Below are 26,040 nucleotides of genomic sequence, written 5' to 3'. Positions count from 1 at the left end.
GGCTTACCTTTATGCTGACGATCTCTCTCTTTCTTGCCATTCATAAAACATGAGATCTATTGAACGTCAATTGCAGATATCACTAAATAAAATACAAAAGTGGGCAGTGCTGAATGGCTATCGTCTTTCGCAATAGAAAACTGTTGCTATACACTTTTGCAATCAACGCAAATTACATACAGATCCCGAACTTCACGTGTCAGACTTTACCGTTCCGATTGCCAACAACATCAGATTCTTCGGATTAACCCTTGACAAGAAGTTAAATTTCCTTGAACCTGTCTCAAAAAGCTCAACGTACTAAGAGCTTTATCTGCCCTGTCTTGGGGAGCAGATCGTACCTTGTTGCTTCGACTATATAGAGCATTGATTAGATCCCGTTTGGATTATGGTGCTCCAGTCTACGATTCTGCCCGAAAGAGAGTACTATGCTGGCTGGATCCTATACAACACAGTGTATTATGGATTGCACTTAGAACTTTCAGTACATCTCCAACTCATAGTGTATATATTGAAGCTCATGAACCCCCTTTGTGCCTCTGCAGTAAAATGTTACTATTGAAGTATGCAGCCAAAATAAAAAGTTGCTGTTTGCATCCTATTCACCCATACCTCTTCAATCCTCAACTACCTAATCTATACAGAAAAAATATACATAATAAAATAAAATAAAACATAATAAGGGCAATCCAGCAGGCCTATGGCTTTTTGAAATATCACAGAGTTGGAAAGTTCCTCTTCACAATAGTCAACAGGTAATGAATTACTTTCATCCACTTTGGACTCTTTCCCCCCCCCCCCTCAGCTGAACTTTGATACTTGTTTTCTTCAATGGGGTAAGAATCTTCTACCAACTCTCAACCTGAAACAACTCCACGCCATATTCAGAGCTATGTTGATTTCCTGCCAATATATACCGATGGGTCCAAATCTCAATCAGCCATTGGAGCAGCAGCAGTGTTTCCCCTCTGCTATTATTTCAGCTTCCCTTCCTCCTGAGTATAGCAACTTTTCTGCAGAACTACATGGAATAAAATTAGCTCTAGAAAATTTGAACCTTTACCCATCTTCAAAATATTTAATTTACACAGACTCTCTCAGCTCAATTAGAGCAATGCAAAATCCCTCCAATACGAATCACCCTGTTTTAAACCCTATCAGGAAGTTGCTCTTGAAAATTGAACAAAGTCAAGAATTAGTGGACTTTTTTGAATTCCAGCACATTTAGGGATAAAGAGGGATGGATTGGCAGATATATTGGAAAAAAATCCCTCCACATTAGATTTGACCTCGGTCCATATTCCAGCCTCTGACCATGATATCATCATAAAAGCAGCATGACTTGAACATTGGAAAGAGCTATGGCACACCCAGACTAATAACAAACTTTTTCAGTTGAAACAGGAATCAAAATTTTGGCACTCAAGCATCCAAACAACTAGAAGGGAAGAAGTGGTACTTGCACAGGCCAGAATAGGACATACTCATCTGACCCACCTCCATCTATTCACAGGTGATGATCCTCCTCAGTGTCCACACTGCTCAGTACATCTAACAGTCAAGCATATTTTTATTGACTGTCCTCAATATCACCAGGACAGAACATCAGTCCTGCTTTTTCTGACTAAACTGCAAGAACCAATATCACTAGAGCATATTATTGGCAGGCGCCTCCGTAGCCAGGTGGGAAGGAGCAGCAGTGCGTAGCACACGCTTCTTGATTAGACCGGGGTTCGAGCCCGTCACCACCAAATACGGAGCATGCGGAAAGGTCAGGGAATGCCCACCGCATATTCCCGGAGCATTATGGCCTTAGTTGCTAATGCTCCTAAAAACCCAAATAACAACAAGAGCAGCATATTATTGGCAATCAGGCAAATATTAAGGAACTTTTCTGTTTTTTGAAAAAAATTGGAATATACCATTGATTCTGAATAGTTTTTATAAAATGAAATTGAAATGCTTTCAATTCTGAATTATTTCCTAACACAAACTCTATGGACAGGTAGCTTATGTGCCATTACACACACAAATCATATAAAACACATTAATAAATTTCCAGAATTTTCTCTTTATTCCAAGATTGGTTTTCCCATCACTTTGTGCCTGAAGTAAAACAATATTGTGAAGATAAAAATATTCCTTTTCGGGTGATTCTGATTTTACATAATGCACCTGGCCGGTGGCAGATCCAGAATCATTTGTGGCAGGGGTCACGATTTTGTGCCACAAAATATGACATTTGACATGCTAATTAATGCAACGGATAAGGAGGGAGTTCCAACTGTTAAGGAATTTTGCAAAAATTCCATATTTTAGATGCAATTAAAATAATACAGTGAACCTGGAACAAAATTACAGAGAAGAACTTGAAGGGTGTTTGGAATAACTGTGTACTCAGTTTATTGATAATTTCGAAGGATTTCAAGAACCAGCAGATATCATACAAAATGAAAGAGAAGCAGATTGCTAACTAATTGACATTACTTGATGCAGCTTGATGTTTCTTCAACTGATGTCACTGATCTGTATCAAGCACACAATGGAGAGCTCACAAATGAAGACCTCTTTGAAATAGCAAAGTGTGAAGAAGCTGAGGAAGACTATTTAACAGCTCAAACTTCTGTTCGTTCCTTCACTCTCAAGGAGCTAGACAAAGCTTTTCAACACATAGAAAAAGCAATTGAGATTTTCAAGTCACAAGATTCAAATTTGGAGCGTACTAGGAAAGTTGCTATGGATTTAAAAAATGTTTATGCACGCTATTGTGAAATTTATAAAGAAGAGAGAAGACTATCTTGGAAACAAACGCCTCTTGACGCATTTCTGTAGAAGACGATTCCTTGTGCCGCCAAGAAACCGAGTGCCGAGACAACAGACCAACAATGAGTGATCAACGAGTGTGCATTTAATCGATGATGATGAAGAATAAACATTCTTTAACATTTTCTAAGTCAGAAATAATTTCTTTCTAATTATAATTTTCTTGATTTTACAAGCTGTGTTTTTATTTCTTTGGATAAATAAATCATTGTTTACGCATAAACTAATTAGCTAACTAATTTCATTGTTGAGAATGTAACCCCTGATTTTAACATTACGTCTGTGGGAAAAAAAATTTCTGCTTTATGAGTAAAAACCAGCAACTCCAGGTCCTGAGGTTGTTCGATTTTGGACATTGCATCTATATTAACATTTTTGCCTTTTTACGTGCTGTATATATATATATTAGATTTCTCCACCCCAAACAAAACAGCTTTAAGAAAAACCAAGACTAATTTCATTGCTATGAAACTTGGTTAGTCATCCTTTCAGTGTTTGTGGTTTTTTTTAGTGGTGGTGGTGCTCATTAAGCTTGCATGTGCAAAGGCCAGTGAGTGACTGTGCCTCAGTCCATACAGTAATTTAGTCAGTAGTATTGTTTTTCCTCTCACCATCCTTATCTGATGAAGAGGAAGGTTGTATTGCTTTGAATTATTTCGGATTGCAAAAATGTACAACTGAAGCATATAGTATGCTTCTAGAAGCTTGTGGAGGAATAGCTCTACCCATATCTGCTGCTCTTGATTATTGGTTCAATGGGTTTGATCGGGGTAGAGAAATGTGAAGGTGTTGGTGCACTAACCAAGGAAACAGTAAACATGGCAGCTGCTATTGTAAGGATAATTGTTTAGGACCTTGTTAGTATTTTGAGAATTTCACCTGGAAGCACTCATACAATTCTGAAGGCACACTGAAAAACATTATAAAGAAATTTTTGAATATGACATACACAGCAAGGATATACCTAGCCCCTTAACGTAACATGGCCTTGACAGTGCCTCCCATATACTCATAACTCAGATTGCCTTAAAGCTGGCAGAGTGGAGGCAGCTTCCTTCTACACTAGCTGAGCTAGATGCCTCCCAGAGAGCTTCCAATAGGTTTGGTCCAGTGGAGTATCTAGCCAGCAAAAACCATTTTAGAATTATACCCACCAAATAAGGAATATTTGATCTTCCATGATGCTCATCACAACCACAAAAGACATCACTCATGATGTATGATAGAAGAGATGGGGGGTTCCAGAGCTTTGGTCTTGGGACTATACATGGGTTTCTCTATTCATATTGTGGACATAATGCCTCGATCCCCACTAACAGTCCTACCATTGTGAAAGTGCAAGCAGAGGATTTTGCTGCTTGCTGCAGAATGATCAGACTTTGCTGAAATTCAGTTCAATTAACGTAATGGAATAATAACAGTTCCATTTAGCGTTTTCAGCTTCCAGGTAGCAAACTATAGCTGTTATACTTGGAAGAATGTCCATGACAAGCCTCAGGGACCAAACCATTTCCATCAGTACAGGACACAGGATCCATGGGATAGAAAGGAATGAATTCTTTTTCTGAAACACATGCTGACAGATCCTTCTTACTCAGAGAGTTGTGCTGAAATTTTTGGTAGATCCAAGTCCTCCAAATCATTATTCAGATCATGAAAACTTATATCATCTCCTTTGATAGCAGATTTAGATATTGTATTTCAGCTTTGTTCTTTGTGCTGTATCCTGTAATACGATCCTATGGCTATTAAATAACCAGATTGTTGCAATAAAATAAATATAATGATATATTTATTTTATTGTCTAGTTGTATCAGTTGGGGACACAATGTAAAATATTATGATGCCATTTTTTGATAACTCGTACACAGAAAAAAATGACAGTTGTTTTCAGTAATCCCATCAAGTAGGGAATAAAACTGCTTTATTTACAGTCTTAGGTTTTAGTCTGCAAAAAAATTATGTATATCAATGTTGGATGTAATGCTTTTTATAATTGAATTGCATTGATATTCTTTGTTGGTACAGTTAAAATTGCATTTCCTTCTACTAATTTAGAATTACGTTATTTACTAATTTGTTTTCCTTCAGATCCCTCAGTGGTGTGTCGAATACCTTCGCGAAAGTGGAATAAAGAGAGGGGTGGCGTGTACACAGCCTCGAAGGGTAGCTGCTATGAGTGTAGCTGCTCGAGTTGCAGAAGAAATGGATGTAATGCTAGGACAAGAAGTTGGTTATAGCATCAGGTTTGAGGATTGTTCATCGCCTAAAACAATATTGAAGTAAGGATTTTTTACTGCATTTTTTTTTTTTTTTGTGTTTATTTAAATGTATGTGATTTAATAACGAATATGTTTAATATTACATTCTTTCATATTTACAGTGTGTTGTTTACAGCATTACGTATTACATGTTTAAGGTTAATTGTCTAAATTTAAGTTGCTCTCAGTTCAATATATTTTTAAATTGTTATTTTGTAGGGCATAAGTTTTTTAAACTATGCTCCGCCGGAGCCCTTGGGCTTCTCCATAGTTATCTCTTATATTGACACTTATCTCTTATATTTTTCGAAAACTATAAAACTGAATCAGAATGTACTATGCATAAAAGTAAATTTAGCCTTTTCTGAGTGATCTTGGACTGTCAGTATGCGTGCTATATATGTAAAGAGCACGCACGTGCTTGGACTGTCAGTATGCGTGTTATATATGTAAAGAGCACGCACGTGCTTGGCACATGTGACATTGAACCAAAACACCTAATTTTTCAAGGATTTCGTACTCTTTTAACGTTAAAATAAAGGCTTATTGGTGTATTTAGTGCTAATTTTCATATAAATATTAGTCACATTCTCTGGTGTCCGTGAAAATACTTTGGAAGTGCCAAAGATATAAGAATAGTTTTTGGACTAAATTAATAATTAGTTGTCACCCTTATAATGGATAAGTGGCTGAATATCAGTAATAAATCTGATACGAGTAAAAATATTCCTAGGCCTAATATGAATTCATCGGCATTATCATCATCTGCAAGCACTTTAACGTAGGATGATGCAAGAAGCGCCAAAACAAGAAGGAAAAGAAAGTATGATGAAAGTTTTATTGAATATAGTTTTACATGGACAGGTAATGAAAATGAACCTAGTGTGTTGTGTGTTGAATGTGGAACAATGTTGAGTAACAGTAGTTTGCATCCAGCAAAGTTAAAACGGCATCTAGAAATGAAACATTTCCAGTTAAAAAATCGGACTTCCGAGTATTTCAAAAGAAAGTGTTTGCAATTAAATGCAAGGAAAGCTACATTTTGTTCGTTTGTCCATCAGGAAAACATAGGTGCTCTTATTGCTTCATATTGTGTTAGTTACCATATTGCAAGAGTAGGTGAAACTCATACAATTGCAGAAGATTTGATAGTCATGTGCAAAAGATTTGGTAGAGTGCACGATTGATGAGAAATTTCTTAAAAACATTAACTCTGTGCCCCTTTCTGACAATCAGTTTCTCGAAGAATCAAGGATACTTCAGTAAATTTGCTTAACAGAGTTAATAAGGCAAATCCTTTTGTCTTCTGATGGATGAATCAACAGATGTCGCAAGTTATGCGATGTTTGTTCACTATATTCACGAAGCTAGTTTTGAAGAAGACATGCTAATTTGCAAACCTTTGCCTACTCAAACAACAGACGAAGAAATATTTAAACTGATTGATTTATTTATGGAAGAACATGAGATCCAATGGCAACTTTGCTCAAGTATTTGCACCAGTGGGGTTACAGCTATGATAGAAAATTTCAGGCACAGTGGAAAAGCATAAAAAAGAAAAACTCAGAAATCGAGAGTATACAATGCTGTCTTCATCGTCATGCACTTGCAATGAAACGAATGCCAGAAGGAAAGAGGTAATGGGTGATGTCATAAAAATAGTTAATTTTATAAAATCAAGACTATGCAATGTGAGGATATGGGAAATTTGCATAAAAAATTTGCTGCTTCATACTGAAGACGGTGGCTTTCTTGAGGAAAAGTGCTTGCTCGGTTTTATGAACTGTGTGAGGAGATAGGTTTATTTTTTATCTGAATGCCATTTTGAACTTGCATACAAATTAAGGGACAAATGCTGGATACAGAAAATGGCTTACTTTCGGACATATTTGCCTATCTAAATGAAGTGAATGCTGCAATGCAGGTACCAGGGTAACGTACTTCAAAGTTCAGAGTAAAATGGAAGTGCTTCAATGTAAGCTAAAACTTTGGGGTGAATGTATACTTAGGGAAGAATTTGATTAGTTTGAAAATCTTAATGGTTTTTTTACTTATGAATGAAATTTCCTTAAGTAAAGATGCAAAAGTTTGTCTTGCAGCACATATCTGATTTGTGTACAACTATTGGAGAATACTCTCCCCCTCATTTAGAAAAATTACTGTGGATTCACAGTCCCTTTGTTGAATTTGTAAATACCAACGACTTTCCTTTGAAAGAGAAAGAACAGCTTATAGAAATTTCAACTGATTACACCCTAAAAACAAAATTTCAGCAGGAAGAAATTACACAGTTTTGGATTCCAATGGCCATGGAATACCCTGAAATAAAGTAACAGAGCTTTGAAAATTTTGATGCGTTTTCCAATGACATATCTTTGTGACCAAGCATTTTCACTGTATACAGCTACAAAGACCAAATTTAGAAACAGGCTAAATATTGAAGATGATTTGCATTTGCAAGTAACAACCATAACACCAAATATTGAACTACTTTGTGAACAAAAGCAAGCCCATCTGAGCCGCTAATAAATAAATAACTACACTGTACTTTTACTGATATAAATTTTGCAAGCAGAAATTTTTGAACTTTGAACAAGTAAGTAGAAGTAAAATTTTTTCTTTAAATATTGATATTTTTTATTCTAAAAACTTGAAGTAAACTTGATCTGGTGCTAGTGACAGTCTGTTTCTATTTTTAGTGTATTTTTTTTTTTTTTTATTAAGGCTCCGGAATGTTTTTTCTTTGTGATGTGAGGCTCTGCATATCTAAAAAGTTTGGGAAACCCTGTTGTAGGGTGTCACGAACTTAGGAAAATTTATTTTTTTTGATGGATTCAACAGATGCATAAACTTATTTCAACAATCAATAGAGAGGAATGTGTAGTTAAATTTTCATTCTGAAAAGGTTTGAGTTAAATGAGACTTTGGATTCGCCTGCCTTAGTTTTTTGTTCAGATGACTGATTATTCGATTAACTGGCATTCTACGGTAAAAGATTCGTTAATTTCTTTTATTGTAGATCTCAGTTGAGTAGTCTCAGTTATACTCCACCAAATTTGCATTAATAAATTTGGGTATATATATATATATCACCCTGCTCGAGTTGTGATCCTGTTTAAGAGGATGCCATGAATCATAGTGCATAATTTTAGGCTGCCATCAGCTGAAAAAGTTTGAAAAACTGCTTTTTTAGAGTATAATAAATAAAATAATAAAAGTGATAATTGATTTTCTGTTTTAGTTTTAGTAGGGCAGCTGAAGTAAATTATTCTCTTTCAAAGATCAAAGACATTAGTAAGCAAAGGTTTTTAAAGAGTATACCTGCAGCTTAGTATCTCTTCCCTCAACATGGAATCGTTGAGGAGGCTTCCATCTTGCAGTGGGTTGGTAATGGCTGCAGTGTACTTTTTTTTTTTTTTTATCTCTAGCATTTTTTTTTTAGCAGTAGTTCTGAAAAATTTAGTCTTTGTCCTACAGCATTGGTTGAGTGGGCAGGCTAGGAAATAAAGCTCATAATTAATAAGAATTTAACAGGGGGAGAGGGTGCTTGTTATAAGTTGTAAATAAACCTAGTATAATTATTGGGTTTAAAAAGAAAGCTTCATTTACAGTCTTAGAAAGTGCATTGATTTACATTGAAGAATGTTTTTTTTACTCAATTTAATTCCCTCTCAGTCTTACCATCATACTAGAAGTGATGCCGTAGAGTTCCCCCATCTTTTTTGCAAAAACACAGTTTTTCTCATATTCTTTAACAAAACATAGCAAAATTGTTTAAACAGGAATGTTTAAAAAATTATATGAATATCTTTAATTTTGTTAACAAATATGGCCATGATAAACACCTGAGAATGTTTTGTTGTTATTGTTCATTTAGCCACTTCATTCTGCAGCTTTTCATTTTCAGTGCTATGCATATGACATGGCTCAGGAATGATATGCTCTCAATTTAGAAAAGAATAAAGAGTAATAAAAAAAATTATTAAAAACTAATATAATTAAGGATTTATTTTCGAAGAAAAAATCGTGCATTTTGAGCTCATAATGTGCATTGCCATTTGTCTAGAAATATGAGCCAAAACGACAGCGCACATTGAGCTGAAAATGCATGATTTTTTTCTTTTCCTATGGCTTTCTTGCATTACATGGTTAATACTAACTATACATCAATTCTTTCTTCTTTCAGAATAATATCTAATAGGTTCTGATATTGAAACTTACAGTACTGATATAAAAAATATCTATTTCTTTATCTTCAATAATATTAAGCAATACTAGAATTTTTTTTCTTTTTTTTTTTTTTTTTTTTTGTGAAATTGATTTTTTAATTTAGTTTTAGAAAACTTGTTCTGCAAATAGTGTTATTGGATGATGTATTTATTCTTCAAATACAGTTATATTTAAGTTAAAGTTAAATATTTAACTAACGTTTCTCATAACTCAATTCGCTATTTATGAATTCTGTGTGGAGCTAGCAGACTTTTGAAAGCCCTACAGAAACATTCTTTGGTCTTAGGAGGAATTCACAATAAAAAGTCATTAGCTGCAAAACTAAGTCACCAAATTTATTCATAAAGTTATTCAACTTTTGTTATGGGTGTATTAAATATTTGGAGGTGTAACACTTCTTTGGATTGTATTATCATAGAAATCACCTTGATGGTACAATGCACTAATTCTCTCGCTCTCTCTTTTTTAACATACGTATAAAACATCTTATGGTAAAATTTACCATATCAGCCAGTTTGGTGTTAAACATGTAGCCTCTTCTGCACTTATCTCTTACAGGTCTTTTGTGACTGTGATTGACAAGGAAGGCTGCCTCCGTTGTTTCACCAGCTTAAAAAAAAAAAAAAAAAAAGCAGATAAGAAAATACAAATTGGTCTTCCCTCCTTACATAGGTAACTATCCATTTGATCCTTGAATTTCTTGCTTAAACGACCTGCGGAGGCAACTTGTTCCCATAATCTACAACTCACTGGCTAAAAGAAGTTTGCTTTGATTGGGAAAATGACAAGTGCAGAAGGAAGCATGAAATATAATATGTTATCTAAGTCATTCTTAATAATTCCTTGTGTCAATGCTGTGTTTCAGAAAATATTAAGCCAGGTGAAAATAAAAGTGAGTTCAGTCTTCTCTTTCTGGTATAGTTTACAACCAGGTCTGAACAGCAGTGCCATTATTATAAACAAAACTTGTGACATCACCATTTCTGAAGATGTGCGGAGTCTGCTACAGTATATTTCTGGAAACAATCATAATCATTTGATGTCTAAATGACCATCCAAATGGTAGTCAACAGACAGAAAAATGTTTGGCTGGCTAGCAAATGTTTAAAAGTATACTGTACAGGTAAACAGTTCTGTGGCTCTGCTTTAATATAAACGGTGTACTTTGCCGATGGAATTTAATTTCTAGTGGAGTGTGGATTTTTAAAAAGTCTGTTTTTTCCAAAAAATCTCCTGTTTACCTCCCACGTTTTGGGAATAACTCTGCTTCCCCCCCCCCCCCCCCCAAAAAAAACCTTTTCACCCTTGTATTAGCCAGAAATCCTATTTTTTTCCTGCATACAAATACCTCATCTCCACCTGTTTGAAAGTTTGCAACAGTGCTTAGAGAAGGATTGGCCGTGGCTATTCTGAGTCGCATTATCCTGTGTGAAAGCATTCAGAACCCAACCTGTCACAACACAACTGCTTCCAAAGAGGACACAATCACAATATGCTTCAACGTGTACAGTGTATTTTATCCTAATCCAAGAATTTGGTATTCAGGCATATTCAAGGATGTATAGAGGCAATTGTTTCCTGTTGGTTCAGCCTTATAGCTTCAACTACATTAATAACTTAATTAACTAGTAAAAAATTTAGTTTGATATTTTTTCATGGATTGAACATCTTATAGGTATATGACAGATGGTATGCTGCTAAGAGAAGCAATGAGTGATCCACTTCTTGAAGCATATGGTGTTGTTCTACTAGATGAAGCACACGAACGAACCTTGGCTACAGATATCCTTATGGGAGTGTTAAAACAAGTTGTTGGTCAGAGAGCAGATATGAAAATTGTTGTTATGAGTGCCACCCTTGATGCTGGTAAATTCCAGGTGTGTAAAATAATTTTAGTTGATCTTTTATTTTTGAAAAAAATTGATATTTTTAAGGCTTCATGAAGATAAACTTATATATTAATAGTATAGCATTTTGAAATTCAGTGAAGATTTGTAAGTGATATATACACTTATCAAGTTAAATGTAAATTTTATAGATACCTGGAAAATTAAAATTTTCAGGAGTTAAAGCTTCTATTATGCTTAGATGAATAACAAAACCTCACCATATATGTTCATGTGATGGGTAACTGTGAGGTGGGATTTGTGTAGCAGTAATCTATAGTGGTGTTTTTGTGTAGGGGGAATTAGAATTCGACAGAATCTCCCCATTGACCACAATCAAAAAAATATATGTTGAAAACTTGCTGTCAATTAAACTTTTCCTTCTTGAGCTGCAACATTGAAAATGCATTTTCATTTGTGTGTATAGAATTAGAATAGGACCTAAAATTGTTCTGAAAATCTAGCATCAATCCGACGTTTGGACCTGCTAATGGCAGAACACTGATGATCTCTTAATGGAAATAACCTGCAAAGGAAACAACATTTAAAGTCATTATTACTGCTTTGCTGTTGCATTTGAATTTCAAAAAAAAAAAAAAAAAAAAATGCAAATTTGTGCATAAAATTCATTTGTTAGTTCTAGTTAATGAATTGACCATCAGCTATGCTAGTTCCATGTTGTAAAACAAAAAGTAAGATATATAGTAGTAGACTTTCGATTTTCCGAGATAGATGGTAAAAAAAATTCCTGGATAATCGATTTCCCAGTTAATCTAAAAATACAGTAAGTCCCTGATATACATAAGAGATAGGTTCCAGGACTTCTTACATAAGTTGAGTTTTACGTAACTCGGGAATGACTAATAAAATATTGCTACTACAGTATATCCCTATTATGCAAAAATTACAAAAACCACATAATATCGTAAGAAGGAAGAAGAAAAATTGTTATATACCATAACAATTAAAAAAAATTAATGTGGGAACAGCGGTGAAGTAGCTGGAGTGGCATTTATGAAAAGAAAACATAAAAGGAAGAAAAAACACGTTATTGTAGTGTAAAAACTGATATATATTTCGTAGTCTTGGTTATTGTAGTTGACTTCATTGGTGCCAATTGCTTCTTGTATTGTGTTTTTCTCCTTTATTGTGTTCACCATTGCCACTGACAAATCTGAATTCCACATGGTACTTGTTAATGTTTGGCCATTTTCATACATCCTTATTATTTTAATTTTCTTATCCAACTCAATCGCTTTCCATTTCTTGGTAGATTTACTGATATTGCTGTCATTTATTCTCTTAGTCAGCACCACGATAACAGTCAAAATTAAATTTTCTGAAAAGAACTTCAGGGTTAAGGCGAAAACTTACTATTATCACCTCACACGAGCTCACATTTTGCTAAAGCACATTTCTAGAGGTCAGAAATGTGCTTTCAAACTACCATAAAACAAAAACAATTCGCACTTTTTGAGTTATTGGGCTTTTCTGTTAGTGCAAATCATTATAAACAGGTAGTAAACTCGATCTTATTGCATTTGCAATAATACCGATAGCTGGAATTCTTTGGTTTTTAAGTTATTATAGTGAAATGTGTGTCCCCCTTCACTGAAATCTTCAGTCGTATAAAAAATATATAAATAACATAAGTCCCAAGCTACATAAGTTGGGGACTTACTGTATCGAAGCCTTGGTTACTTGGTTCAGCAACCTATGTAAAAAGTATGGCGATAGATAAAAAAAAAAAAAAAAAATGAAACAACTTACCATGTACTACTCGCATGTCCAATACGGTGCTTCCTTTATTTTTTACAGTGTCGCATGTGGTTTGGTCACCAAACCACATGCGACACTGTAAATTTTAATGGTTCATTAGAGATTTTAACAACATTATAATGGTTCATTAGAGATTTTGAAGTAATGTTTGAAGTTACAGATGTAACGTTTTCAGACTTTTGAATAATTTCAGGTGTTTGTTTAATTGAAAGCACAACTCTTGCATTTGCCCATTTTTTTCACGATTTCTAAATAATAAATAAAAATCCGACATCCCTGACATAAATAACGAAACAAAATTTGTCTTTTTGTGGTGCAACAATCGACGCAACACACTAAAACAAACTAAACATTTCATTTGGTCTCTTTTTTTTTTTTTTTTTTTTAAGCAGTGGGTGTGAAGACAGCGGAGGTTGCAAGATAATAGATACACTAATCTCCCAATGACGACTTATAACGCTGCTTCTTGTTGCTTATTTACAACTTGCAAAACATCTGTTTATACCTATTCTAGTTATTACTTGAATTTTATGATTTCTGGTTTTTTTTTTTTTTTTTGTTTTTGTTTTTTTTTTTAATTTGGAGTCTTGAAGTGTCTCAGTAAATCGAGAGTCTGCTGTATTGTAATGCTAAATTGTCTTCTTTTTATATATGGTGAGAAGCAAAATTTGATTCAACAACGTTCTTCGATAAAATTTGAAAGAAATCTGTTGCACTGTTTAAGAAAACATATATCCAGTATTTATACTACAAGTATAAAATTTGGAAGAGGTGACATGTTTGTTTTATCTACTGTAATATATGTAATTTTTCAGTTTCAAGTTGTAATAAAAATCAGAATTTTTTTATTTTATTTATTTATTTGAATAGTAAGCATAAGAGAAATGTGCAGTTTGTAAAAGGAAATGCAAAAATAATATAGCAGTGATATCAAAAATAGTAAATCTTTGTTTGTGTCATGTATTGCATAACATAACCTTCCTTTCAGTTGTGCTGATTGTGAAAGTGTACTGTCGAGTAATATGTTTACCAATAGTGAAATAGCAAAAAAATGCAGTGTAGAACAACAAAAACAGCAAGCAGTGTTACAGAGAAGAAAAGGTAGTGTTGGCTTTGAAATGTGTGCCATTTTCAGTTTCTACAGATAGCAGTAATCAGTGTAGCCCATTGCAGTGTCTTTTCTTTAAAGAAAAAAAAATCAAGTAAAAAAAAATAGCATCTTCTTTGTGCCACTGTTGGATGGTAACTCTACAGGGTACTTCAGCATATTGTTGAATATTGTACCCTGTAGAGTTATCATCCAACTTGAAAACATGTAGGATTCTTTTAGAAAACTGTCTTGTCACTTTGTGGATAATGCTCTTGTTATGGTAGGTTTGACAACCTGAGTGGCATGATTACTGAAAGAAGAGATTGATCCATTGTCAGTAATAAGCTGTCCTTGCCATGTAATTAATCTACAGACTAAAAAGTGGGCTGCATGCCTTCCTCTGAAAGTGGATGAATATTTGGTTTATCACTATTTACTAATATTATTTACTTCATGTTCTTAAATCTTCCATTTACCTTTTGGGAGTTCATTACTATAATCGACTAAATCAAAACATGATTTAAAACATGAGAAGATTCTGTTCTTTGGTTCAGTGAGGAAGTACTCAAATACTATTTGCAGTTACATGCAGCAATAAAGTACAAGTTCCCACTGAAAAATGATGTGCTAATAAATACCTCAGTTTATAAGAACACACATTTTATCATTTGGGAGTGCATTGTTTTCAAATTTGATATTTTTTGTGAAAAAGTATCCAGTTCTTTCAGTATCATTGAAGATAAAGAATTAGATGAAGCATTAAGTGCTTTGCAGTATCAGTTTTGTAAATTTCAATGTGTAAACCATACCAAAAGTTAATAATAAAGAAGGAAGACCTGATTTAAAATGATCCTTGTTGGGGAAATGATAGGTGCAGAAGGAAACTCAAAATATAACAAATTATCTGAAGTTATGCTTGGAATTTTACAGTTTCTCATAATAATGCTGGATATAAGACGTTTAAATAAGTGAAAAATAAAAACAAACTCAGTTCAGGGACTTACTGTACCTGAACTGATGAACTTGAAATGGCTCCCAACAGCCAAGTTTGAGAGAGCCATTACCATAAAGAAAACTTTTGATTCAAGATTTCTGAAGAGGGCAAAGGTTGTAAGAATTTCTTCTTTGAAGCAGTGATAATTGTTTGGCAATGTAACAGACAATCCAAGACAGGTATTCACTGATGGAAAAATCCTTGGTGCACTAATGTTTGAAAGCATACCATACTGGTAAACCAGTGCTGTTGCTGTATCTTATTATAAAATGTGTACTTTGTTAGAGAAATTTAATTTCAAGGTCATTACCATAATCAAAGAAAGTTTTTAAAAAGTCTGCTTTCCAAAAGCCATTAGTTAGCAGCTATGCAAGAGTAGTAAACAATAGCACATATAAATCACATTCTTATTTTCATACATTAGTGTATTCCTTGTCGGTTTTCGTGATGAGATTTACAAAAGCTGCTTCCTCTGAATTTGGTTATTTTAATTGCAGACACATTGGGTGGCCTCCATAGCCGAATAGTCAGGAGCGGGAGTGCAGTAGCACACGCTCTGAGTAGACCAGGATTCAAGCCCCTGGCTGCTAAATACAGTCGATCTGCCAACCCACACTGGACTGGACAGTATGGCAGATTATGGTCCATTACCCTTAAAATGAATCATTCAGGAGGCTTCCACCCTGCAGTGGGTTGATAATAGCTGCAGTTTACCTTTTTTTTTTTTTTTTTTTTGTGTGGGTGTATCTCTTTGGTGGCATTACAAATTGTTCAGCTGTTGTATCATCAGTACTAATGCTTCTCAAGAGTGCCTTAGTCCTGGTTTGACAGTTTAAAATTTTATTTTTTAATTTAATTTATTTAATTCCATGATAGAGAACATTATTGTATGCTAGTTTTTATTACACACCCCCAGGCATCCATTATTTAAATAGTTTTGGCACCCTATCTGAAAAGGGCACTTTGTAGTAAGTATTGTGAATGAATTAAATTGGAGAAACACTATTAAACTATGTGCTAATGTTAAATAGTTTCCTACTAAAATCCTTAAAAGGGGAATTTAAAGTAATCACCACAGTACTAATAGTTGAAGAGGGAGGAAAAAATGTTTCAGATCTGCTGAACTTGTCATGAGAACAAGTTGCAGTGGTTTCCTGCAATAGAGAAACACAAATGACAGTAAGCTTACTTATTACATAATTGCCAAATCTGGACTCAATTTGACCCTTAAGGCAGAAACACACTATCACGTCACGTGAATCTTGTCATAAAAGTAGTACTCACTGGTCCCTGTTTAATGTAAACTGTGAAGTCAGTCAGAGACGAAAAGTTGTCACTGTAACATAGGGTGGCCAGATTAAAAATTTGATCTCGAGGTACTCATGCTTGTTTGGGGTATTCATTCCTCTTTTAGGGGTGCTCGCATTATATCTTAAGAAAACCGAACAATTTTAATAACAACCATTTTATTCCTATATTTTGTTGATTTTTACAAGTTCGTGGAATGGAAAATTAGTCAAATTTAAATAAAATTAATCGAATTATAGCCCGTGCTTTAATTTGTTTAATTCGGAAAATTTTATTGCAAAAGTTATAAACACTAAAGGAAAATTTTATAAATATTAACATCAAATGTTTTACATAACTGTTTGCTATACACATCCAATAAACCTGATTTATTTTATCAAAAAGAAAATATTTACCTAGCCATACTTTCATTTGAGCGAATTTTCTTTAACAGTTTTTCATTTTTAGTACATAATACGTAAAATTCTTTGCATGACATATTGTGATTGGTTTTCTGCAACAGTTCTCCAACATTCTTTAGGGCTAACTTATTTCTATCCTTTTTCCACGCGTTAAACATTGAGCTAAATACTCGCTCACTCATTGCATTTGAGTGAGGCAAAGCAAAAACAAAATTAATATTTTTTTCTGTATTACGTACTTCGTACGCATTTAAAATTTTTATCAAAACATCTGCGGTATTTTTGAAGTCTTTTGTCTCAATATTTCTACAGAATGATTTCAACAGAACATTCTTCGTACAGCAAATCAATATTGATATTGGGAATTTTAAATTAAAAAAAAACATTTGTTGCCTTAGCCTTAAACCATTACAAAGAAATAAAAAAGAAGTCAAGTAGAATGTAAAAGGGTACAAAGTAAGCATAATATAAATATTCTGTAATCCTCTTTGTAAATAGGATAAAATGTTGTTTTTTGAGTCTTTAAGGGTGCATTTCAACAACTTTATCGTCAATTAATTCTTTCTTCCTAAATAATCATCTCAACAGGTTGTTTTATGATTTCTGCTTTTTTTCAAATTCCCCATTTCAAATGTTAAAAAAGGGGCATCTTGGAAATTTTTTATAATTCCAAAAGGGGTACGTCTGGCAACCTCTAAACCTCTAACATTGTATATGTGTCATTCTCTTTGGGGAAAGCTGAAGCGAAATGAATTGCCACAGTTCATCCTTCTCTTCAGATTTTGAAGAAGATTTAGAAAATGCATGCGCTTTTCTTATAGCCGAGAAAAGAAAAGAGAGTACGCAGTGGATGCACATCAACTGGAAGAGAACAGGAAAAGGCGAATTTCATCATTTACTGCAGGACTTAGAAGAAGATGAAAATCGTTTCAAGATGTACTTACGGCTGGATAAAGAATTTATTTTTCCTATATAATCCAATTAAGGATGACATTCAAGGGCAAAATGCGCAATTTCGAAATTCAATCAGTGCTAAGAAAAAAATTAGTTGTATGTTTAAGGAAAATTGAAATACTGCAAGTTTAATTTTGAATAAGGATTTATTCTGTCAAAATATGAAACAAAAATTTTTAATGAAATTTAATTACAATGAAAAACTTCTTCTCAACCCCAAAAATTGAACTTAATAAGAAATTGTTATGTATGAGTTGTTCGAATTGAAATGATCGACTTGTTTGTCTTCTCAATTTGTTAATTGGAATTCTGTTGATCTATTTAACTCTTTTGGCCAATTTTGAGCGTCCCTGTGACTGGACAATTGTATGCTGAGTATCTGGTCGATCGAAGTGGAGGTGCTTTGGAATAGGCACAGGTGCAACGTCCTTGATGTTGTTGTTATTTGATTTCAGATATTCTTACTTGTGCACTCAAAACAGATTATTTACTTCAAATTTTTCTATTAGCATTTCCTCCATTTTCCTCTTGTCACATTGTCATGCCTAACGAAATTTCTGTTTGAACAGAAAAATCTGACTCCCTGACAATGTCATGCTGCCTTGAAGCTCGACGTGTTATCTTGTGAATTCAGCCAATCACAATGGTGCTCCCCACCATTGTGATTAACACTACACTAATTGTTAAATATAGCCCCCCACATTTGACTCTGGCGCCTCCGTAGCCAGGTGGGAAGGAGCAGCAGTGCATAGCACACGCTTCTTGATTAGACCGGGATTTGAGCCCGTCACCACCAAATACGGAGGATGCAGAAAGGGCAGGGAATGACCACCGGATATTCATGAAGCAATATGGCCTTAGTTGCTAATGCTCCTAAAAACCAAATAACAAACATTTGACTCTAGACATGTATACAAGTGAAGGCACGTGAAGTGATAATAGTGTGTTTCTGCCCTTATCCACTTCCCGTCATAAGAATTTTTCTCAACATATCTCTTTTTTATAATAAAAAAAAAAAAAATAGTAAAACTATATTATAAAAATCGGAATTTTTAAAAATTCTCTGCATTTCTTCTTATGTTCATCGACAAATACAGATGCTGATGAATGTCATAATAAAGACCTGAGAATCAGTTAGCCATGTTGGGGGGCAATTTTTTTTCCATATATTTTTCATTTCCAACACAGTGTATATTATACATCTCAGGAATGATACCCGGTCTTGGTTTAGAAAGCAATAAATATTAATAATTTTATAAAAACTAATATCAATAAAGGTTTATTTTAAAATAAACAAATGTATGGACTGGCAACTCCTCTAACTGGTATTGCCAAAATCCTCTCCTCCCCTATCCCTAAATTAGTAAAGGCTGCCTTCCTTGTCAGTCGTTGTTGTTCTTATTTGGTTTTTAGGAGCATTAGCAACTAAGGCCATATTGCTCCGGGGATATGCGGTGGTCATTCCCTGACCCTTCCGCATCATCCGTATTTGGTGGTCACAGGCTCGAACCCCCGTGTAATCAAGAAGCGTGTACTACGCACTGCTGCTCCTGCCCACCTGGCTACGGAGGCACTCCTTGTCAGTCACAATTATATAAAAGACCAGTGAGAGATGAGTACACACAGTACTTTGTGAACATTTAAAAATGGTGGGCGACAAATTGATTAGCAGTATGCCAAAACATTTACAGTAGACTTTACCACAAATGTCTTATACATATGGAGGGGAATAAGAAAACTAGTGCCATTAAGGTGATTTGTATGTTACTACAATCCACTATTGTCATTCACTGAATAAGTTTTTTAAACCTAATTCAAAGAAATTGATTTTGAAAAAAAATATTTTCCAGTACTTTTCTCAGTAACATCAAAAATAAAGAAATAGATATTTTGCAGTATCAGTTCTGTCAGTTTTAGTGTGAGACCATATCAGATGCTATTATGAGTGAAGAAAGAATTGAGGAATTATTAACATATTTTAATAATTCTTCTCAGCAGTGATGAGTGCGAGAGAATATTCAGTTGGGGGAGGGGCTGAGTTCAGATTTTTTTCCCCCTGGTAAAGCTTTGGATGCTATTGACATCCAAGTATGAACAGCAGCGGCATTGTTATAAACAAAATTTTGCTTAAATATTTCTGAAGATGTACAAAGTCTGTTATAGTATCTTGAATCAATCATTATAAATTGATGTCTAGATGACAGTCCATAGATTAAAAATCCTAGCTAAACTAATAAAATTTAATTTTTAGCAGAGCGAATGATAAAAAAAACCTGATTTTTGAGAGAACCAGTTTTTTTGCAAGAACGATTTTTTTCTTTCTTTTTTGTTTTTTTTTTTGCCTATTTTTGGCAAAAAAGAAAAAAACAAAAACACTGGTACAGTAAAATGTTAGTAAAAGAAATATCGGAGTAATGAATTCACTTCTCCTCCCCTGCCAATTTATTACATACCTTTATATGAAAATTTATCATTTTAAACAAATGTCATTGAAGACTTTTTACAAAATTTGTAAAAGGAAAATCCTTAAACAATACAGGGTGTATTTTTCTTTTTATCTTTAGCCTTTAGCAGCTGGCAATGCTGCAGCAATTTACTAACTGACAGTTAATTGTCAAACGAGTAACACTGATGTAAGACTTTAGGGAGGTTGATATATATTTCTAAAGTCTTAGATAATATTAACAGAATGTTTATATTTCTGAATTACTGAACAGATTTCTCCCACTTCTGTGTTATATTTTCAAATGCAGAGCTACCAATTGCTGAGACTATGATTGACATTATGGTCTCAGCAAATCTGTTTGGATCTCAAAGCTGTGGTTAAATGATTTTGATCCTGTTCCTCGTTTTTTGCAAATTATGACAACATACCTGTCAGTATTTAAAATTTTTTTTTTTTTCTTCTTTTCAAATTTTTGGAAATTGTCTTTAATGGTTTTCTTGAAAGTTGACTTGTCCACAGTTCAATCATTTTGTGTTATATTTTCAAATGTAGACTTACCAAATTTTTCAGTAAATCAAAAATTATCTTTGAAACTGCCATTAAGTCACTGCTTATCTTTATCGTTGATTGCAACATATTGCAAGCATATGATGTAATATGTGGTTTTGGATTGGATTTAGTGTGTTGATGTATCCATGGTTTCTGTGTTTTGTTTCCCATGTATGCTTCTCTCTCTCTCTCTCTTTTTAAGATGTTAGTTTAATTTTAATTATTTGCTTTTAAAAATATATTATTTACCTAAGAATTGATTTATTTTCTTGATTATTGTATTTTCCAAATGTATTAGAGGTCAATCGCCCACTCTAGAATAAAAACAAAATATTCTTCCATTTCATACTCAGAAAACTTCAGAAGCAGTTCACAACCCTTCAGATGGATAAGATTTCAGCCACTACTGTAATAAAATATGTTAATAGAATGGGCTAGGTTAGTCAGTGTTCATGAAGCAGATTGAGTTTTGAGGTATGATAGAATTGTTTGATGATACAAAATTTTGTACAGTATATCTTTGTTAATTCGATTGGATTATTTGAAATGTGATGTATTTTGAAGTCGCTACCAGTCCCTCACCAGCGATATTGGGTTTATATGCATTTTCCTCACCAGCGATATTGGGTTTATATGCATTTTAGTACAGATTATTTGAAATTCAGTCTGAATTGGGTCCTATGATTTAAATAGTTTGCCTACTTCAAAAATACTACCAAATTCAACAAAGCTAAACGTTGTTATAATGAAATTGGAGTGGCTGTAAAAAATTATCTATGGTACAGTATTGTTATACAGGATATGCCAACTTTAAATTTCACATTTTTATCCTCTTCCTGAAGAACTGCATTCTGTAGGAAGACTGAATCACTGGTGAATTTGCATAATTCACCAGTGATTATTTCACCTTACACTATGAGCCGATATTTATTCGGTATAAACTAATGGGAAGATGTCAGCTTAATTAACAAATGTTGTAGCGATTTGGAAAACTTTCCTGCAGATGTACCATGACTGATCAATTAAGCGACAATTCAAATATGTAACGTTCATTTCTTCTCAGGGTACTTTGGTTATTAGTTTATGCATAATATAATAATCATTGTCAACAAGAAAAGAATAGCGAAAGCTTAAAAAGCGGTACTCACCTTGAAATTAATCTGCGATGGTTTACTTAGGTAGCGTGGTTAATGTTTAAGTTGAATTGTTAAATTGAAAAATTAAAAGGGAGGGAAGTAGGTAAAAGTTGACTGAGTTAAATAGGCGCAAGGAAATAGAAGTGTACACATCCAATCCTTGGTTGTCATCGAAATAAAAGAAAAGAAAAGAATAGTTAAAAACTGTTAAGTGAATCTGGTGAAGCCAATAGTCTTTACGAGGACTTTCGTTAGTTAAAGAACGTCTTCAGTTGGCAATGTGTGGGGAGAGAACATGCATGGTATTTTAAGAATTAAAAATTATACTCTCGTGATGCCTTTTTTGACATGTGGGAACTTTAATCTCGAGAGGTTCCGAATTGGGGAAAGATTGAAGGGGAGTTTAGAATTTAGAATTTTGAGAATTTAGAATTCTCATGTCTAACCAATCTGTCACAGAACTTACAACTCATGCCCAGACTCACAACCACAACCCGCTCATCGACTCTGCCATTTCCATCATTAAACTAAAATCCAGCTACAGAATACTTTAATATGAAGCCCTAGTTATTGAATGGTACAAGCACCACTCTAACCTCAAAATTCTAAATTCTAAACTCCCCTTCAATCTTTCCCCAATTTGGAACCTCTCGAGATTAAAGTTCCCACATGTCAAAAAAGGCATCACGAGAGTATAATTTTTATTTTTTTATTCTTAAAATACCATGCGTGTTCTCTCCCCACACATTGCCAACTGAAGACATTCTTTAACTAACGAAAGTCCTCGTAAAGACTATTGGCTTCACCAGATTCACTTACAGTTTTTAACTATTCTTTTCTTTTATTTCGATGACAACCAAGGATTGGATGTGTACACTTCTATTTCCTTGCGCCTATTTAACTCAGTCAACTTTTACCTACTTCCCTCCCTTTTAATTTTTCAATTTAACAATTCAACTTAAACATTAACCATGCTACCTAAGTAAACCATCGCAGATTAATTTCAAGGTGAGTACCGCTTTTTAAGCTTTGGCTATTCTTTTCTAGTCTATTAACACGGTAGTTGAAGATTTCTAAAAATTTCGTATTGTCATTGTCAACAACTAATGTTGTCGACATCATATAAATATAAGGTTTAACAACGTGTAAATTTTTTATGGATATGAATGTTTTTAATAACGTATGGAATAATTCTCTTTTGATAATGTCATTTTATAATATAGAAATGTCGGAAAGTAATTTGGTTATATGCAGAGATGTAAGGTTTGTCAGTGTCAACATAGACTTAATCCATAGGAAATTTTTCCAAAGTGCTGGTTTTCAGCCTGATCTTGCTCGATTAGATGGGATACAGAGAGTTATCAAGTGATGTAAAAATAGATCTGGAAACTGCTCGGAAAATTTTGTAATTTTTTACACCAGCATAATAAAATTACAAAATACTGACATCAGATTGAAGTGAAATGGAATAATTAAGCCTTGTTTAGTCTCCCTGGAACTTTAAAATGGGGAAGTCAAAGAAAACACTTTTGATAGCTGTTGGGAGTTTCAGCAGAAATTGTTGAAATTTGATCTGGGTCTGTTTGACCCACTCAGACTGGGGAGGGAGGGGGGGAAACCAATAAACCTCAAAGAACATATCTAATGAATAAGATATAATCTCCAACTAGTAGTATTCTCAAAGAACATATCTAATGAATAAGATATAATCTCCAACTAGTAGTATTATTGATCAGGATAACAAAATCCAAGAAGAAATTTATAAATTCCAGCTCTGTTTCCATTTGAATGGTTTCTTCGGCCATTTTGACCCCCATCCACACTTGATTGGAAAACATCATGATTGGTTACACAATATGCATGTATGCCTATAAAAAAAAAAAAAGTAAACTGCAGACATTATCAACCCACTGCAGGATGGAAGCCTCCTCAACAATTCATGCTGAGGGAAATGGACCATAATCTGCCACGCTGGTCCAGTGCGGGTTGGCAGATCGACCTATTTAGCAGTCAGGGGCTTGAACCCCGGTCTACTCAAAGAGCACACGCCCTTTGAGTAGACCGCTCCTGACCACTTGGCTACGGAGGCCGTTTGTATGCCTATCAAGACTCCAGCAATCTACCAAGTGATGCACACCCGATTCGAGCCTCAAAACAGAAAAACCAAGTGCAAACTACTCTGGTTAAAAAGGACTTTGTTTTATTAGGAGACTCCATTGTCAGGGAAACGGGGAATATTTTTTGTAATAAGGATAGGTTATGTCTGCCGGGAGCAACTATTGATGATGTCACCAACAGATTGTCAGATTTTAAAGGGGATAAAGAGAATATTATTATTCATGTGGGGACTAATGATATTAAATGTACACGATCTGACGATTTGTTGCAAAAATACAGGACCATGCTGAGGAAATGCCGCGAGCTAGGCCACAATGTCTATGTGTCTGCAATTCTGCCCAGACACGATAGGAGGGATTATATGTTAAGAGCCTTGTGGATTAACTCAAGACTTGAAGGAATCTGCAAGGCTTTAGGGGGTAAATTTCTATCAGCATGGCCCACACTTGTAGGTAGAAGGAATTTGTTTTGTAGAGACGGGATACACTTAAACAAAGGTGGTGCAAAAGTTTTTGCCAGTATTATTGAGGATACCTTAAAGGTTCGGGGAAACTGCTAGCTAGGGGGGATGTGGGTAATACTGATACGCGTTTATCTGATAATATTGGTCAAAGTAACTCTTGCACATACTTTAAGAGTTCTTATCTGCTACCCCAACTGGCCCCTCGACGTGGGCACCTGTACGTGGTGAGGGGACCTCCCAGTGACGCTGCTGGACTTCCAGACTAGCATTACTGGGATCCAACGCCCACAGCCCAGGTTCCAGGCTTACATCAATGGAATCCGGCATGTTTGCCGTGCGCTGCGACCCGTGGAAATTTGGAAAGGGGGATCCTGGTGGTTGAGGGGCCCAGCTTCAATACACCACTTTGGCCCCTGCTTCAACAAGACGGGAGGTCCTGGAAGGCCCGACTAGGATCAATCGGCTAGTAGGCTCGCCTGCGAGGGTCAACCGTGACAATGCCACGCCCCTACCCTCATGGTCCGAGGGACAGGATTCAGGCTGGCGGCGGTGCGGGTATAGTGTCTGGGTAGCCCTGGCGTTCCACTCCCGAGCGCATTTATTGCATGCCGGGTAGTGGGCGTCCCCTTGGGCTCCGTGGTGGGTGGGGAGCCCGGGCACTGAACCATTTAAAAAACTATATGAATCCTGATAAACTTATTTCTTCAGGGGCCCCAAACCGGTCCCGATCAGAAAACATAGACAATGATACTGATAGCATTATTGCTAAAAAAAGGCAGCGAACTGAAGTACCATCAGGGCCTGTTCCAAGGTTCCTAATCATACATTCCACCGGAGAAAAACCAATTGGTAAAATGTCCCCCTTTTTCATTCAAAGAGGGTTAGATGGGTTAGCAGGTTCACCCAAATCAGTTAAGAGGCTTCGTTCTGGAGACCTCTTAATTGAAACTAAAAATGACAGGCAATCAGAACATCTACTCCGCACAACATCAATCGGAGGAATCCCTATAACAGTGACACCACACTCTCGATGAATTGAACACTCAATTCATCGAGAGGTGTTATTTCGGAGTGGGACCTTCTCGACGTAACCGAGGAGGAAATCTGCTCCGAATTAAAACCACAGGGAGTTATTGCCGTCAAGAGAATCACTGCGAGAAGGGAGGGAAAAATTGTTAAAACCAGGAGCGTTATCCTGACTTTTAACTCTCCTAAACCTCCTGATGAGATTAAAGCTGGATACATCAACTGTTCAGTGCGTCCATATGTTCCGAACCCTTTACGGTGTTTTAAATGCCAGAAGTATGGACATTCTCAGATGGCCTGCCGTGGAGTCCTTGCATGCGCTCGATGCGGTGCAAAGGACCACGAAACAACAGCATGTTCAGCCGCAAAATCCACCTGTATTACCTGTGAAGGCGAACACCCGGCCTATTCACGAGCATGCCAGGGGTGGAAAGAAGAAAAAGAAATTCAACGGCTGAAGGCAGAGCTAAATATATCATACCAGGAGGCAAGGAAATCGGTCAAATCCCTGAATATCAAGAAACCTACCTACGCCCAGAAGGTAGCAGGGAGATGTTCCGTCGGAACTCAAACGGA

General features: G+C 35.1%; 1 protein-coding gene across 2 annotated transcripts in view; it reads left to right on the top strand.

Annotated features, from left to right (window-relative positions):
• The window catches only part of Dhx15 (DEAH-box helicase 15), a 190,238-nt gene that overhangs the window by 45,606 nt on the left and 118,592 nt on the right, over positions 1-26,040 (top strand). For both annotated transcript variants that reach the window (XM_090377960.1, XM_090377959.1), the window contains exons 4-5: positions 4,915-5,105; positions 10,990-11,191. In XM_090377960.1, the coding sequence (XP_090234086.1) occupies positions 4,915-5,105; positions 10,990-11,191 (393 nt within the window). The remainder of the gene's footprint in view (positions 1-4,914; positions 5,106-10,989; positions 11,192-26,040) is intronic.

Source organism: Mastigoproctus giganteus, chromosome 7 (genome assembly GCF_048544385.1).
Source record: "Mastigoproctus giganteus isolate SK-2022 chromosome 7, ASM4854438v1, whole genome shotgun sequence".
Taxonomy (NCBI): Eukaryota; Metazoa; Arthropoda; class Arachnida; order Uropygi; family Thelyphonidae; genus Mastigoproctus; species Mastigoproctus giganteus.
This window is presented reverse-complemented; position numbering and strand designations above follow the sequence as displayed.